This window comes from Drosophila tropicalis, unplaced genomic scaffold (genome assembly GCF_018151085.1).
Source record: "Drosophila tropicalis isolate 14030-0801.00 unplaced genomic scaffold, ASM1815108v1 contig_878, whole genome shotgun sequence".
Taxonomy (NCBI): Eukaryota; Metazoa; Arthropoda; class Insecta; order Diptera; family Drosophilidae; genus Drosophila; species Drosophila tropicalis.
In genome coordinates this window covers 10,850,289-10,868,088 of record NW_027173374.1, presented here as the reverse complement: position 1 = coordinate 10,868,088, position 17,800 = coordinate 10,850,289, and the positions used below count along the sequence as shown (strand labels likewise).

The window sequence follows — 17,800 nt, the reverse complement described above, 5'->3', positions numbered from 1 at the left end:
CACTATAGTGCGATATGTAACCTGATATATATATATATTTAATTTCTTTTTCGCTTGTTGCAATCTCGGGCATTTTTTCCGTTGTGCAACACATTTTGTGTTATGTTGCCGCCATTGCGACCTTTTCCTTAGAGCTACACCATCGCTTCTTCCTTCCTTCTGAGCCCTGTGTGTGTGTGTGTGTGTGCCTGTGTGGGTGTTATCTTTGTTCGCATACATATATGACAGTTTTGTAAACACACACAAGAAGGACACAAGGCCATGGCAGTGAACAAACATTCAAACAGTAGTAGCCGCCGCCCCTTTCATGTGTATGGGGGAATTGGCAAACAGGACACAGGACACTGGATACTGGCACAAAGAAGAGCGGTCAATGCAACAGAATATTTCGTTGCGCTTTGGGGAATGGGTAGTATCTATATTTTTTTTCTTTCTTTCTCTTTTTTCTTTTCACTTACAATGGCCAAGCAAAACCAATAAGTCAAAAGACCAAAAAGGCTTAACGGACCAGCACAAGAAAGCATAAAAAAAAATTCACAAAAGCTAAAGAAATAAAAAAGGCAAATGAATAGAGAAATTCCTATGTCGATTGCTTAAGTGCTCTAGGATATTTAATATCTTTAAATAGAATGCATCTGTAGATTCCACTGGCAATAGAAAGTTTCAAAGTTCTGGGGAAAAAAAAACAACTTTTATATTTTTATAGTGATCAATAAAGCTAATATTTAGTGCATTCTACTCATTGTTTTTACCACTTAATCATAGTCGATGTTCTAGAAAGTTTTAATATCTTTTCTCTTATTTTATTAAAAGTTATTGTACAATTATCGATTCAGCTAAAGTTGCTCTAATAAATTAAGCAATAACAAGCTAGTCACAATGTTGAAACTTGTCTAATCTGAATGCTATACATTCTTTATTCTTTTAAAATTCATGTCTGTGTTTTGTCAAACAATCACTTTTTGCGAATTCCATTACAAATTGATTATGCCCAAGTTTTTGGAAAAACAAATCACATTGTTGACTATTTGCTGCCGTGATTGCCAAAGAGCAAAAACGAATCCATTGCAAGATCTATGAGAACGACGACGACGACCCTTTTCCCCATACTGGTTCCCCCATTTTCATTTCCATTGCCAGTCCCATTTGTGCCAAGTGTGTGACAATAAAATGTTTAGTGATAACAACAACAACACCAACAACAACAACGGAAGCAACAGCAGCAATGAGAAACGGGTAAAGCAATTGAATGTGGCACAAAAATCTAGGGGATTGGGTTTGCTACAGCCTGGCCTGGCCATTGGTGGTAGGGGGGCTTGGCTGTCATCTATTAGAAAAGGTTGCCAAATGCCAAGTCAGAGTGAAAGGAGTGGGAGTGAGTTTTGTGGAGGTAAACTAAATGGCAGGCAAAAAGCAAAGCCGGACCGACTATTATAAATAATAAATGCTGACTGGTCAGCCAAAGTTGCCACCCCCGCCATATCACCCCGGACATACACTTGCACTGCCAGTCCTAATCCTGCTGCTGCTGTTCCTGCTTGAGCTTCTGCTTCTCGCACTGCTCAATTCCTGACCCAAGGCGCAAGTTTCGGCGCCGGGCTAAGCAAAAACAATTTGCTCGTCCACTTTTTTTTTGCTCTGCCTCGGTTTGGTTTCTGGTCTGGTTTGGTTTTCTCTTGTGTTTTTTTTTGGCTCTCTGCTTGGCATTTTTTTCCAGCCTCACGCGCCCTTGGCTCATAAATCTCAACCAAGAGTGAAATGAAGCTAAAATGTAGGCAGAGCCTAGGCCTGGTCCTGCTGCTGGTGTCCTTTCTGGCACCTGGCAAATTGATTTGTTGGTTTATTTGGTATGCCAACGTAAATTCCGAGCCGCCTGTTTGTGTCATAAAATACGAGGACATGAAGTGTCCTGAAGAAATGACATTACGATGAAGTTAAGCAGCCAACATAAAGCAATTTACAATTGTCCTTGATTGGACAAATTAGCCCACCGACCAGGACCAGCCCCTGGATCAAAACCTACTGCCCATCACCAGTATCACTTGATGTCTTTAATTTAAATCAATCAATCAATCAAGGCATCTGCTTCTGCTTTAAGGATCAATTTTTCCTTTCTCCAATTTATTGTTTTCTTAGTTTTTTCCTGCTTTGTTTTTTGGTTTCTTTTTTTTTTTTTTTTGGTTTTTCTGCTTATCTAGCCTTTTATTGTTATTAGGCAGACTTTGTCTTTTGTGCGACGAATGAAGCAAAAAGGGACTGGACAGGGCAGGACAGAGCAGGGACATCAACTGATTACTTTATATGGCTGAGCTAAAGGGGAGGTCCGCCTCTGTGATTTTAAGCAGCTTAAATCATTTTGGGCCCTTTTAGTTCCACCACTCTCCTTATTCTCTACTTCTCTATATCCTTGTCTCACATTATCTCTTCCTACCTATCTCTATCTCTTTCTGCCTAAGCTACTTAATTTATTTGACCCGGCTCTGCAAAGTAAGACAATTTAAAGTGGCCCCAAAAATTGAATTCAAATCATCTCCCAGACAGGCAAATGAATGGTTTGAGGGCATTTTTGTTAGTTAAATTTATACATAGTGTAGCCTACTAATAGCTAGATATGATACCTTAAAGGCAGATGTAGAGGTTGATTATGTTTGTCTTGTATCAATCAACGTTGCCCCAAAAAGTATGCAGTATTTTGCAGTTGCTAGAAACGAGACTGTTTTTATGGTTTTGTAAGCCTATAAACAGTTGGTGAAGGTTACACTTAAATATTTACATATATCCTTCGAGTTGGAATATGTTTTTTCAAAGTTGTTCGACAAATCGAGTCGACAAATTGTTATTAAGAAATTTTCAATTTATAAGTGAGTTGTAGGTATTTAATGTAAGAGCAAAGACGGTTGAATCGTGTTATAGTATGTACTTGCAATCGTGTTTCTGTCTATTTATCTAGCAAACAGTTTGTCTCTTTGCCTGTAAAATTTGTTTTGCAAATCTTTGCAATATTTCATGACGCAATCAATAAGGTAAACTAGCAGGGACATTTTGTTTGGAAATGGGCCCTAACTTAACTCTTATAGCTAACGGATCTGACATTTCGTTTACAATTTAACTACGATTCGTTTCACTTGCATATTTTGCCAATAAATTGGGTTTCGACGGTCTCGGAGCTCATGTTTGCCTACTGCTGTTATCCTAACTTTCAATCTTCTATCGCTGAGTCCGGGTCTGGGTCTGGGCCTGGGCCTGTCCTGGGCCTGTCCTGGGCTCTGGCAAATGCTAGGCTATCAAAATGTCAAAGTTCAATGTGCAATTTAAATGCAACACTGTGCAATTTGTGTGCTTTGCTATTTTACCTTTGCGATGGCTGAGCACAGGTGCTGCACCCCCGCAGAGAGGGGGAAAAAACAAACCGAAAAAATGAAGAAAATATATACATATATAAAATGGAGAATGCGGCAAACAATTTGTATTTAAATTCGCTGCAATTTGATGGCACAGCGAGATCCTGCGGCTGTTTTTAATTGGCAAATAAAAATGCATGGAAAGTCATCCAAAAATAAAAAAAAGATAGGAAAACGCAAAATATATTTGTATAGAGGTATATCTGCATATGAATGAAAAATTGCTAGCGATTCAAAATTGAAATTTATGATGGAAAATCTAAAGTGAAAAAAAATTGCTCACATACACATGGAAACAGAAACACACACACACACTCACGTTTACAGTGAGATGGGAGCGTGAACTTGCTGAAAGAGCAGGAAGCATCGATTATTCAAAACATCCGCAATTGCCAAGGCTTATCAACAATGGCGCCATCTATCTACTGCAACCGACAACTACTGCGCAGTTTGTCAAAAATTTAATTTGCTTTTTTGTTTATGTAAAAGTCGGATAACTAATGGGTATAGATATTCAAAGCAAGGCATATCAAATGACTGCATAAAATAACCACACTTATATAAAGAATACTAATATCGCGTAATGAAATGAAACAGGATCATGAGATGCATAATTCTGTATCAGTTAAAAGCAAATTACAAACAATTTCCAGAGTTATATTACTTATCGGTAGTTTAAAAATTTCATAGCATACTTTTTAGCTGTTAATCCTTTAAATGCAGTTCCCAGGGTATATTCCGTTTCAATCAATTTAAAGAAAATTTAGTTAAGCTTGGTTTGCTTTTACTGTGATCCTGCACAGTGTGATGAGTTTTAGTGTGTCTATTGTCAGTTGTTGTGTCAGATAAACACACACAAACAAAAAATCAACATACACACATGAGGATGAGGATAACCCTCTTAATAGGTCCATTCGCCTGCTTTGCCTCAATTCCTGTTCACTCTCTCTCATTCATATGCATGACGATGTGTCCATTTTTGTGGCTTGTCATTAATGCATAAAAAATGCTAATAGCCACCTACACCCTCCCACTACTCCTTGGCATCGCTTAGCGCCGCAATCAGCCAACAAGCGACAACCAACAGGCAACAAAACAACGTTTATGTCGTCGCTTTTGGCCGAAAAAAGGTGCAAACTGTTGTTGCTTGTTGACTGTTGGACAAAATGTGTTTTTCTGTCGTAATGCCTTTTAAATGAAGTTGTGCTCCATTTGCCATTTGAAGTTTTTGGCGACTATTTCGGTTGTTTCAGCCCAAAATTGAGTTTGGTTTCGTGGTGACTCTTATTTCGTATTCCCCCCATTTCTTCCCCTTTAGCCCTTTTTATTATATGTGGGAAGGGACTCTAACATAAGCTAGGAGAGGGGCAGCAAAAGTGGATGGGATAAGCTGCAATGGGCACATTTAGTGTAATGCTAAAGGGTTTTTATGGGTAATTGTGTGTGGATGGCAAACTCGTATTAGAAGTCTTCCATACACACACACACACACACACACACACACACACATAGAGAGAGATTGTGTTTATTGAATAGAGTTGTATAGAGACTAAGCAGACTAGAAGAGGGAAAGATAAAAATGAATATCATATTTAAGTGCACTTTTAATCAAGATACATATGAACTATCCAGTAAATATTATTTTATGGTTCAGTTAGTTTAGTAAGTATTTAACTTGATTTGAGAACTATTAGGAGTCATAAATGCGCTTCTACATGCTGGGAAAGTCTGTCTGGTGTATGGCTTTCTGAATAATTTCTAACTATGTAAAAGCTCCAATTAGTTTAAAATCGAAATTCGTAAAAGGCCATCAAACTAGATGCACTGTGCGTGCCTATCCACCTTAGAAGCGTAAACTCAACGATCCGAACGATGCCATTAAAGCAACACCCAAAAACTATGCGCAGTTCCGCATCATTCCGCTTTACCTTTCTCCGATTCTCCACACTCCTTGCACTTTTGTCTACTTTTTGGGGTATTTTTGCTAGTGTGTTATCTGGGCGTCAACATCAGCAACGCGTAACGCGAAAATTTTTCAACCAATGCGGCAAAAAAAATACAACCAAAAACAAAAACCAGGCCAATTCGAGACCCCTGAAAACTTCTATAGTGTATGTATGTGTGTGTGTGTTAAAGCGTGTGTAAGTGTGTGTGCGTTTGTTTTAGGGCTTTGTTTAGGCGGCGGTATAGCGCACAAACCGAAAGCAAACTAAAACCCATGCAAGAGTTGAGTTCATTTCAGAAACGCTGCGGTGAACACGAAAGAACGGCATGGCAGGGAAGAAATGCTAGGGAAGAATGTAGTGAAGGGAAGGCGGTGAGGCTGAAGGGAGGGGTATACCAGAGACCGCAGTCAAAATGGCAATTTATCATTCTGTATTTAAGCGGCGGCAAGGTAAGGAAAACCAAAAACGGAATGGAATGAAATGAAATGAAAGGCGGCATGTGCGCCACGTATTTTTAGATACTAACAAGTGATAAAAGCCAGTAAATACACACACATACACACCGATTGGTTAGAGGAATGAGATGAGAAAAAAAAAGAATTAAAGGAGCGTAGTCATAGTTCTATCTAGAAGGGGCATTGCAAAGTCAAAACGAAAAGATGAGAAAGTTTTCAACATTATTAATAAGATAATCCTTTGCTACATTCAAAATTCAGATGAAATTCATTCAATTCTTCAAAGGACACTCAAATTCATATTGTTAGGTGGCCTTAACAAAAACATCAGGCAAAAAAGCCTTTTAAAACTACTTTTACTTAAGCTTAAATTAAACAAAAGAACAATTTTAGTCCCACTTTCATTTTGCGAACATTCTATTCTTGACTCTGGCTAATAAAAATAAACATGTCAAATCACAGCTATCTGTTTGTTATCCTAACCGATCCCCATTTGACATGTCCCTGGCAGCTGGGAATGACTGACTGACTGACAAAATGAGGCACCGAGGGGAACTGTGTGTGGAACTGACTGACACCTACTCGGTGAAAAGAAAGAAAGGCGAAAAGGAAGGCAACCTTCTGCCGCTGAGCTGACGTGGCATTCCTCAACTTGCGTATCCATCAATGTCTGCCCAGTCGTCCTTTCTCATGTGTTTGTGTGTGAGTGTGTGTATGTGTGTGGGGCTGCTGACGTGCCTGCATTAAGTGAACGTCGCAAAAACGAACAAAAAATTGAAAGTCTTTTATAGGCGGCCCCATTCACCATTACCTTCGCCCACTCCCTTTAACCAACCAACAGCAGCAGCTGCTAAATTTATTTTATTTATTTTTTTTCTTCCTTTTTCTGGCAATTCAATTGTCGGTATATAACCCCGAAGCGTTTGCTTTTTAAATGCTTCGCGCCACTTAGCTCCTTCCTGATTCTGTTTTTCCTTTTCGTTTCTTGGTATGGAATGAGTTTGGTTTATTAGCTGATCCCATCTTCGGTAGCTTGACAAGCCACTTTTGACGCCCGTCGACAACGCGAGCGCCATCAGGAGAAAAACAGGAAGTCTTAGGCGGTAATTTACTTTTCAGCGCTCTACTGGCAAATTATGCAAGACTTTCATTCGTCTCTGTCGATGGGAGCCAAAATCATGAAGCATAAGCAGTAACACGAACACAGCATCCCAGGCAAGAGGTGGAGAGGGGAGGAGAGAATGGGCGGGGGCCAAAAGCTGGAGCAGGAACCGCGGAAGAACTTCTTTGCTGATTTATGTTAGAAGCTTAAAGTTTTTGTGGATTTCTTGTGTTTTTTGTTTTTGGTAAGGGCCCAGAAGAGCATTAGAAAGTTTTGAATCGATTCACTGATGAAATGTGATTATTCTATCTTGAATCTGACTTCATTTCCTGACACTTACATATGTATGTAATTATTTTTAGTGTAAACTGATTCCACATAGCCAGTTCGTTAATTGTTATTTACAATTCATGGCAAAAACATCAAAGTGAATTCTCACTTTACTTTTAGCGAAATAGTTCTTTTTCTATGGATGGGCTACATAATTTCCAATTTGGTCTACTAAAATAGTTATCAGTAATGGAAATTGTTGTTGTATAACCAGTTTAGCTCAACTACTTTTACCCACGTTGAATGAATACCTATGAACAAGTCTTTCTAGTAGTTATTTTCAATAAAATAGAGAAACAAAATATTGTTCAAAGCAATTGAAAGACCCTCAAAATCTGTTTCGTGTCACAAGTTGAAGTCTTAACCTTTTTCGGCCACTTCAATAACCGGTAACCTGTGTCAGGGATCAACTACTATTTGAAAACGGCAGTCAACCTCATAATCAGGACACGTGCTGGTCTTCCATTGTTTCTTTTCAAATTGTCAAAGTTTGCTTTTCCCCCTCCCCCCACATCACATTCAGCATATACTGTCGCCCTTCCCCTAGAACCACTCTACTCCATTTCCACACTTCTAACTACTTGGCTGGCATTTTATGATGCTTTTTATTTAGTCAATGACTTTGACGTCGACAACAACTTTAATCGAAAACAATTTCAGCAAAAAGAAAACACCCAACCAAAGAAAGAAGGAAAAAAAAGCTAAACTTTTATTTTTTCCCTCTGATTTGCTGAGGTGAGGTGTGCGCACGCGTTTTACTTAATGCCGCGTAAATTGCTTCGCAGCAAAAGTTTTGCACATTTCGCGTTATATCCAATTTACATATTTAACCCAAAAAGGCCCCCTGAGATAGAAACAGAGAGGCCGGGAACGAAGAGGGAAATAAGTCCAAAAATAGTTTTCAATTAGTGTTTTGTTTTTCTGTTTTGGTTTTGCTTGCTGGGGAGGATTTGCTTTTAGCTTTTAGTGCTTTGAGCTGAAATTATGCGCATTTTTATACCCTGCATTGGTAAGAGAAATGGCCATATTATTGTCTGTAAAGGGCAGTGGGCTAAAAAGATAATAGACCAAAACAAAAGAGTTGCGAGTTCAGACTCAGAATTTCACCGATTGGCCACAGGATATGAGAAAGTCGTGGCCATTATTTTGTAAGTATGTAGGACATTTTTGTATTTAACTTCCGGATGTTCTGTTGTTTGTTTTTCTTTGCCAATTTAAAGAGTAGAAAAATCTGATCATTTATGTTAAATTTTTTTTTTTTTTTTTTTTTTTTTGTTTTTCTTGCTGATTCATGGGGGGCCACAAAAGGCCACATAAATTATGGCAATATTTCGTATTTTTATTTAGGCCTTTTTCTGCTGGCCCCTTTACCTATGAAACGACATAAAACGGAGTAAACTGTAAAAGCAACATATTGTGCATAAATCTTTAATATTAAGTAAACACATACATATATAGATGTATATGTACATGCGCTACATAGAGATATATATAAATTTAAATTTATCGCCTGCTGCGCATTAGTTTCAAGTCACAAAGAAGGAACAGAAAAAAAACAACCAAAGATTCGAATCCAGTTGAGTCGAGTCTGTGGCTGAAATAGGACTAAAAGTTAAATGGAAATCTATGGCTTTGTGGCTTATGTCTCCATGTATGTGTGTGTGTGTGTGTGTTTGCCCAGTCCCAATGACAATGTAAATGGAAAATGGTTTGGGGGAAAAAAGTGAAAGATTAGCCCTTAAAAGGTAACCATACAGACAAGGAATAATGCAAGGATTTTTACAGTACATGAAAATTAAACACATACTAAGAAAGGAGTTGCAGAAATATCCCCTAACAAAGAATCGAATATAAAGAAGGGGGAAAGAGAGAGAAAGAGAGACGATTACTTTATAGCAAGTCTCGTATACTCTGCATTTGAGATGTTTACTGGCAATGTCTTGGAAAAGAATGATTCAAATCATGGACTTAGACTCAACTTGAAACGCATACTCATGAGAAAATTTACATTATTAATGTGAGAATCATGACCATTTTATTGGGTTGTAGCTTAACTTATCCTCACTTTTCTATGACAGCATTTTTAATTATTGCCGTTTTTCATAAGAAACTTTGTCATTTTCAACAGCCAAAAAATGTGTCTATTAAAAAACCAGTCAAAGTGTCAGCAATAGCTGTTGGCCTTGTGAAATGAAACTTGATTTAACGTCGTCCAAGAGTTAAGCCTTGGTTGCAGTTAAGAGGCAATTTGTTACATTGTTTTATTGCGTGTGTGCTGTACTTTTTATTTCTTCTTCTTGTTGACGAGTTCTTCGCCACCAACACCAAGAACAGGAGCAACGAGAATAGGGCAAGAACAACAATGATCGACTCCGCAATTCTATGGTCTTTTTTTTTTTTTTGTTAAAGGGCCCGCATTCGAGGTTAAATGTCGAAAGTTTCATTTGCAGCCATTAGCATTTGTGCACCAAGCGAAAGGTGAAAGGCAGTTTCCACATTTTCCACACATTGCCGCAACAAAAGCTTGATATACAATGCACACTTTTTGATTAGCTACAACTAGGAGAAAAACAACAACAACGACAACAAGCTAAACAAAACCCTTCAGGTGAAACGCTCCGGGCTACCAAGCGACTTTGTAAGCATGTGGGTATGTGGGTAGATGAATGAATAGAATCGAAATGGCAATGGGAATGGGTGTGGGTGTGGAAGTGGAGATGGGGATGGCGATGGTGATGGCTATGTATGTAGGTCTGTATATACAGATGGGTGCGTCTCAATCCCTCCTGGTTGCCCCCCCTTAATGGAAACCGCACCTCTCCTCGTTCCACTGTTCACCGTCACACTTGCAATGAAAATCAAATAAATAAAATAAACCACAAGATGACGTCGTCTCCATGACAATGGACGGACGAGGCCAAGAGTTGAGCGCGGGCGGTGTAGATATAAGTATTTTTTGTTTATTCGATAAATCTATTGAAGCATTTGCTTTTGCCTTTCCAGTTTTTTTTTTTCTGTATGTTTTTTTTTATTTTGGCTTAAGCCAGTAGTTTTAGTAACTGCCAAGCATTCAAGCTGAGCGGGCGAACTCTAAGAGAAGAGGTGTGTGTGAGTGTGTGTCTATGTCCGTGCGTGTATGTGTGTGTGTAGTTATTATTGATGGTTTCACTTTAACTTTTAGCTGCTTCATTAAGAGGGAGAGAGAACACTTTTTAGGGACTGCTGGGGTGGGCAAAAATATGAAGAAGAAAATAAATTGGAGCCATGTTGGTTTGTTTATTTGCCTTGCAGGTTGCCAAAACATCGGAGCAGCAGTAGGAGCAGCAGTTATGGATTCACCAACACCGCCAATTGTCATCGACGATTCAAACGGTTCAGCAATGGACGCTTGTTTTACGGCATTCGATAAGGATGGGTAGGTGAACTAAAACTATAAAACTCAACCAGTTTAACAATTATTACCAATATAGAAAAGTGATACACAACAGTTTTTTTTAGTGAATATATCAAACTTAATAATGTGAATACAAAAAATATGTCTTCGAGCCATTGGAACTTTGTTTTTGCGTGTCTTTAAAACATGCAACACATAACTAAAACTATATCGAAATGTTGGAAAATTTCGTGTTGGTGATTTGAATTTGTATTAATTGAAATTAAAACATTAAAAGACTGTTTTTTTAACCTTATATATTGAAGAAAAGACTTGTAAATATTTGCATGTCATAAACAAACACCGCGTTTATAATAATAAATGTTTAATATGATCAAAAATTTCATGTTGATGCATAATAAATTAAATGCACAAACGAAATGCAATGCAATTTAATCTAGAGAAAAAAATATGGCCAAACAATTATTTGTCGTATGTATTAATTTGTTAATATTAGTTAAATATAATTAGCATTGAAATCGGTCTACCAAAATTTATCACTTTTTAACAAAACATTGGCTGGCATTCTTACCAAACCGCAAAATAAATGATTAAACGAAATAAATACACCAAATGCAAATGAGGACTGCATAATGAACCGTTATTCAAAAAGTGTTAAAAATATCAATAATTAAAACAAAAAACAGTAAAAAAAAACATGAAATGTAAATAAGAAATAAAATAAATATAAAAATTTAAGTGATAGTGAAATTATAAATCGCATGAAATTATATAAACAGAATAAAGTGAATTAACTGCCTCGATAGATGAAAATTAACAAAATGTAAATGAAAAAAAAAAAAAACTAAGTTAATTGATTAAGGCATGCATAAATTAAATTATAATTGACATTTTAAATTGTGCTTGCCCGGAAAAGTATGCTTTAAATTTATAAATACCAAACGGCAAATCCTTGCAGCTCATAATCAATTGACTCATTTGATATATGTATACTTTATGATTTATCCCGTTGCAGTGATGACCGCCTGAATCTGTCCGAATTCACGTTAATCTGTCGTGCTCTATTCCGCAATGACAAGGGCCACATTTATGATGTGCCAGCCGAACGACTCGAGCAGATATTTGCCGTCTTTGATACAAACGGTGATGGTTTTATTGATAGAGAGGAGTTTAAATTTTGCTGGAATCAATGGATCAAAACGGTTAGTAGTTGCAAGTCATTTTCTACCTATAGTTTAAAAGTAATATAAATTTGTAGACATTTCAATCAATCTATTTGCATTCTTGGATTTGTCACTTAGTTTTTGAAAAGCTGATACAATCTCAATTTTTTATTGCTTTAACAATTATTTATCACACTCAACGGTCTTGGTGTGAGTCTTTTACTATTTATGATCCACTTCTTGTCTGTGTCAACGTGTGCTGCTTGTATTCGCAGTGATTCATATCCGGGGACTCATAAAATCAGAAAATGTTATAATAAAATATTTGTCAACGTTTTTACTCCCACACACACGGCACACACATGCAGCGGATTGAAATACACAATCAAAGTGGCCGATTCTGGGATTCTGTGTGTGCGTGTGTGTAATTCAATCCTGATCAGTACTTCTTAGATGTGGATTGGGGGATGCGGTTTGGTTTGTCGCTTACAGCAAATGTCACATGTCACAAGGTTTTGCTTCTGCATATGGGGTTTGCTTTCATCATCCGCATCATCATCATCATCATCATTATCTTCATTATTATCATCTTCGTCAGAATCAACATGATTCTGGCATCAGCAAACCCAAACTGATTCCCCATTCGCACTCCGCAAATACACATTTCCCATTTCGCATCCTCATCGTCATCATCATTGCGTTGGCCCTGTCACGAAGCTTTGCCGGCGTATGCAAATGTGATAATCTGATGCTGCAAATGGTCGGAGAAGCATCTATCTCTCCACTCGCTCGCTCTCTCTTTCTCTCTCTTTTGCTCTTTCTCTTACTTTTCTCACTCACGTAAAGTGATAAAAACGCGTGACAAATAAAATGCCACAGAAGTTGGTAGCATCCGAGTCCAAGGCCTGGTTCTGTCCCTGCCTCTGTCCCTGCCCTGTCTTTGAATCTGGTCTTCTTTCATTTGGCGGCGACTTTGCAGCATATTAAAATTCACACAAAAAAAAAAAAAACAAGAATGTTTTTCGAATAATTTTATTGTAGTCTATGCTCTCTGGGCATGCCATCTTCCATCACAACTTTGTTAGCACCATTCGCATACCCACACACACACAAACACAGTCGCTGCCATAAAATTGCGTACGTGATACGACAGAAAAATATTTTTGGTTGCTCTAAAACGGATTCTTGTTATTTGCATTGATGCTTTAAAGCCATTTGAACTTAAAATAAGTTTTCCCTCTTTTTCAATTGTAAGTAAATCAAAGTTTATTCAAAAGCGAAATCGACCTAAAGTGAATATATTACAGGACTTGTCAGGACCTTTGCCTTCTTAATATAAACCAAGCCAGTTCTAGATGGAGGGCAATTTAAAAAGTTCTGATATTGCTAAAATAAATAAATAAATAAATAAATGTCTACATTTTTGACGTTTTCACATTACGTATACGCACTGTGTGTAATCAACTACTCTACTACAATCAAACCTTCGTTTGTTTGGAAAAACTTCTAAAGCGAACCTCGTATGTGGAAAACAAATATACTTCTCCATCTGTCGTATGACGTAAAAAAAGTTATCACACTACGTATACGCAATGTGGACAGCCTCTTCTGTCTGTATGCCTGCCTGTTGAGCAATTTCTCGTTTGTCACGCGACAAATTATTTCGGCAAAAAAAAAAAAAAGAGGCGAAAATAATTTCATTTTTTGATATGCCATTTAAACGATGCGTCCTGCCAGTCCTTTTGTGTCTCCCTCTCCCAACTGCTATTTTGCCAAATTGTGTATAATATTAAATATATTTCTATATATGTACATATATACGAAAAAATTTATTAACGTGTATAAACAAAAAATGAGGAAGAAAACGGAAAAGTGTTCCGGCAGCTGATATTGTAATAACGGCAACACTTAAAAAAATGATTGCCCTGCCCCGTTACACACACCACTCGCCTCACCAGACACCACTTCGTCCTTCTTCTTTCCCTTGCAGGATGTACCGTCACCAGTTTTCCGCTAGCCATAAAAATTGACTTTTGTTTGTATTTCCGCATGAATTGCATAAATGGTAATTTTGCAGTTTAATGTGTGCCTGAAGTCGGTGAGGCAAACGCCAGCAAAACGAAAAAAAAGACACAAAAAAAAAAATAAATACATTTTGCATAATAAACAAATCAAAATGGTAGACAAGTGGATGAGCCTGCCAGAGACCAAAGAGAGACAAAGAGGGAGAGAGATAAAGATAAATGGATGGAGGACTTAGAATTATGAGGCCAAATTTTGGATGTTTTTTTTTTTTTTTTTTTTGTAATATTTTTGGTTGATGCTAAAATTAAATAAACGCATAAATAGAACATTAACGCCATAAATCATTTGGAATTCAAAAGCGGTTTCGGGGTTTTTTTTCGGAGTTATTGGCGTTTGAAGTTATACAGTACGGAAACGGAAATGGAAATGAACGCAAATTTATGGAAATAATGTAAAAGCATGTCCGTGTTTGTGTCCGTGTCCAGAATATTGCACAAATCAATGCCAAAAGCAATGGTAATGGCAAAAGGTAGAACCTTTTAATACTCTATCTCTCTCTCTAGCTGACTCTCTCTTTGTGGTAACATTTTTTGGTGAATTTTGATTTATACACAAATTCAATATGACATTGCTTTTACAATTTGATGTTTTGTATATTTTTGTGGGTGTCTTTCGGTCTGCTCTGTTTGTATGTGTGTGTGTGTGTAAAATGCGTAATTTATGTGCTTAAATGTGCAGAAAATGATTTTTAACCAACTTGCAGAGTGAAACAGTAAAGTGACGTGGAGCCAGAGGTAAATTGTGGCCTGAAGCATAAAAATGCTGCGGCTTTGACAAAAACGTACTACATTATTTCTCGTTTGTTTTTTTTCTTTTTCATTACATTTTTTCATGTATTATTTTTTGATGAGGGACCAGCTAGGTTATACTTAAATGCGACCTTTTTACTTGGTGGCCCAAGTTAAAGTGCTTCCAATTGGATTCAGTCAAGCCTAAGGGTTTCACAATAGCATGATAGGGTTCTTTGTTTTTTTTTTTCAGTTCTTCCTTCTGTGCGAATGACTTTCTATAAATATAGTCTTATATTAATTGATAAAGGTGCAGGAAATAAACCTTTTTAAATGAAAGTCCAAGAAAGGTTAAAGGTAAAGTGAAATTTATCAAATTGCTAACTTAGAAAAATGAAATAAACTTAAGTATGTACAATGTACATTAATATATTATGTACAATGCCTTACTTTAGTAAATAAGAATCCAAATAATATATGAGATGCAAAATTTAAACCTTACTTATATTATTTTGAGAAAATTCTGGGCAAGAAAATGTTGTTATTTATGGCAAAAAAGTTTTGTGTAGTTTTTCACTGTTAATATTTAATGATGAGTTGATTGGCTTTTAAATATTTTTCAACAATTTTCGGTTGATATTTTCATTCAATTTCAATTATTAACTTCCTTTTGACATTTGTGTACATTTTTTATTGCTTTAAATGCCTTTTTTTTTTTGCTCATATAATAAATTTATAGCCGACTTGCACACACACACACACATACAGTGACTCTACTCTTATGTGGCCCAGCACCTGGTCGGAATAAAAAATTGAAAGAAGAGGGAAACCATTTTGCCGGGCTTACATACATATATCATCGGAGAGGCTCAGTCTTTTACGGGTGGGTTGGGGGGCATAATCATATAGTTCATTGAACCCCCCAACCATAAAGTAACTCAAAAATCTTCAACAGCTTTAAGTGTCTTACAATGTCTACCGTTAATCTTGGGCGGGCACTTACTTATACAGAAGCACAGGGAGACACAGCATCGTTTATAATGTCTTCATTTATGGCACACAATGTGGCACATTTTTTTGTGCTCAGTTACGCACCGACACCAAAAAAAAAAATAAAAATGAAGAATAAAATGAAGACCAAAGTGAGAGAAACAGAGGGAAATTCGGCACAGATTCAAGGCATAGAGGGACAGGAATAGGGGCATGAACTGGATAGAGAAGCGACACACTGAGTGCCAAAAGTCGCCCTACAACTTCTGTGCTCATCGAGCGGAAAATAATATCTTGCTATAAATTTTAGCTCAGTTTTTGTTCTCACACTTCTCACACTTGCCATCTCATCCACCTCACAACCGTCTCTCTTCTCTCCATGCCCTCTCTTCATATCTTTCTCTATATCCTCTTTTTGTCGCTTAATTTTTTACGTTGCCATTCCCCACCGGCTTTACCGTTTGTCCAACTGATGAAAGTTTAACGACCAAAGTTGACACGCTGCGGCGATTATTTAGAAAGTTAATGACTTATAACATACCGAACACAGAAAGCCCCAGCCGAAGCCCCAGTCGAAGCCAAATCCAAAAGGAAAGGAAATGTAATGAAGAAATGTAGGTAGGTCATCCCCAATCAGACAACTGACCAGTTTCGTGGGCGGGGGTGGAGTTGGATAACTTTTTGGTTTTTAAGTTGATTGGACATTTTTGTGTGTGTGTGTGTGTGTGTGCGTTTTATTTGTAAAGAGACACATGAAAAATGAGATTTCCATATAGATAAAAGTTTCTAATGGCTGCAAACGTTTCAAAAAAGAAGGAAAATTACAAAATAAAAACATGGAAACTCACATTTACCCAAATACTGGGCGAGGTGAGGAAAGAAGAGAAGACAACAGGACATCCTTTCTTCTTCTTTCTCAATTCAATGTTATTTGATTTTCGTTTGTTCATAAAAGAAAAAACAACTGTTAGACAGGCGAAAACCAAGAAAATAATATATAAAAAAGAAACAAATGTGCAAGAAAATTACCTAAAATTTTAAGCTGACAAAAATAAAATTGTGAATTTCAATATTTACAAAATAATTGGGTCTGAAACTCTTAAAAATTGTAAAAATAGTTGAAAATTATTAATGAACTATAACTGCTAAGATACAAAAGTCGTTGGTTTAATAAGAGTTAATTTTAAATCAAAATTTCATTTAACTCTTGACGAGAATAGACAGTTTTCTCCTTATTGCAAATTTAACATTGACTTTAATTAAAAGTTTGATTTAGAATTTTAATTTTAACTTGAATATTTTTATGAGAAAAGTCAAGTTTATTCAATTCTTTGTACTTACCTTCACTTTTATCAGTAAGTACTTATGCATAATAACAAGTTTTTCCTTTGAGCTTTTCCATTAAAGGACTGTAAGTTTGAGACTTATTTTTTGTTATTTTGGACTTCGAGTTATCTACTTCTCAACCTTTTTAATTTCTACACATATGTCAGTACGATCAACTTTTGCCCACATCTGGCTAGCATGGAAGGGGGACTCTTTTTGCCACATACTTTTATTTATAGTTTTCTTTTTTAAGTTCAGTGAAAACTATTTTTATTCGCGACTACCCCCGCTACCCTTACATAACTTCATTCTGTCTGCCAGTGGCATAAATTGTATAATGTAATTTTCCAGCATTTGCCCAACCATCCATCTACCTATCTAGCCCACAGGCACGCCCACAAATCCACAGAAACTGTCAGAGACGATGTGGATTGCCTATGCCAAATATATATATAGCTTTATATATGTGTGTGTGTATGTATTGGTGGCTATATGTATGTATCTGGTGAACGCCGCCAACTTATGCAACAATTTCAGAACGGAAATTGCTTTAGCACCTGCCTCCCACAAAGCACCCAATACACACACACACACAGTAATTCCCACACACTCGCAGACGGAGAGGTGTGTGTGTGTGTGTGTAGACGGGTGGGTGTGTCTGGGGCGGTATTTTTGGGCTCTGGCCTGAGCACGTTTCCCTTTTTGGCACATACTTCAATACCACGTTCAAATTTCATTCGAATCGTGTCCTGTCCTCGTTGTCGTCGTCGTCATTCGTTTAGCTCTTGCAACTTTTTTTGGCACGAGACACACACACACTGACAGTTTGTCTGCCTGGGTAGGCACCATGCTTGAATCGGGATGAGCTAGCTGGAAACCC

General features: G+C 37.2%; 1 protein-coding gene across 2 annotated transcripts in view; it reads left to right on the top strand.

The window, feature by feature from the left end:
• The window catches only part of Naam (Nicotinamide amidase), a 28,230-nt gene that overhangs the window by 5,121 nt on the left and 5,309 nt on the right, over window positions 1–17,800 (top strand). Inside the window, exons 1-3 of one of the 2 annotated variants that reach the window (XM_068300240.1) lie at window positions 10,205–10,336; window positions 10,526–10,649; window positions 11,644–11,830. In XM_068300240.1, coding sequence (XP_068156341.1) covers window positions 10,564–10,649; window positions 11,644–11,830 — 273 coding nt within the window. In that variant the 5' untranslated portion in view covers window positions 10,205–10,336; window positions 10,526–10,563. Of the gene's footprint in view, window positions 1–10,204; window positions 10,337–10,525; window positions 10,650–11,643; window positions 11,831–17,800 lie in introns of those variants that run through there. The other variant, XM_068300239.1, reaches the window with a different exon arrangement.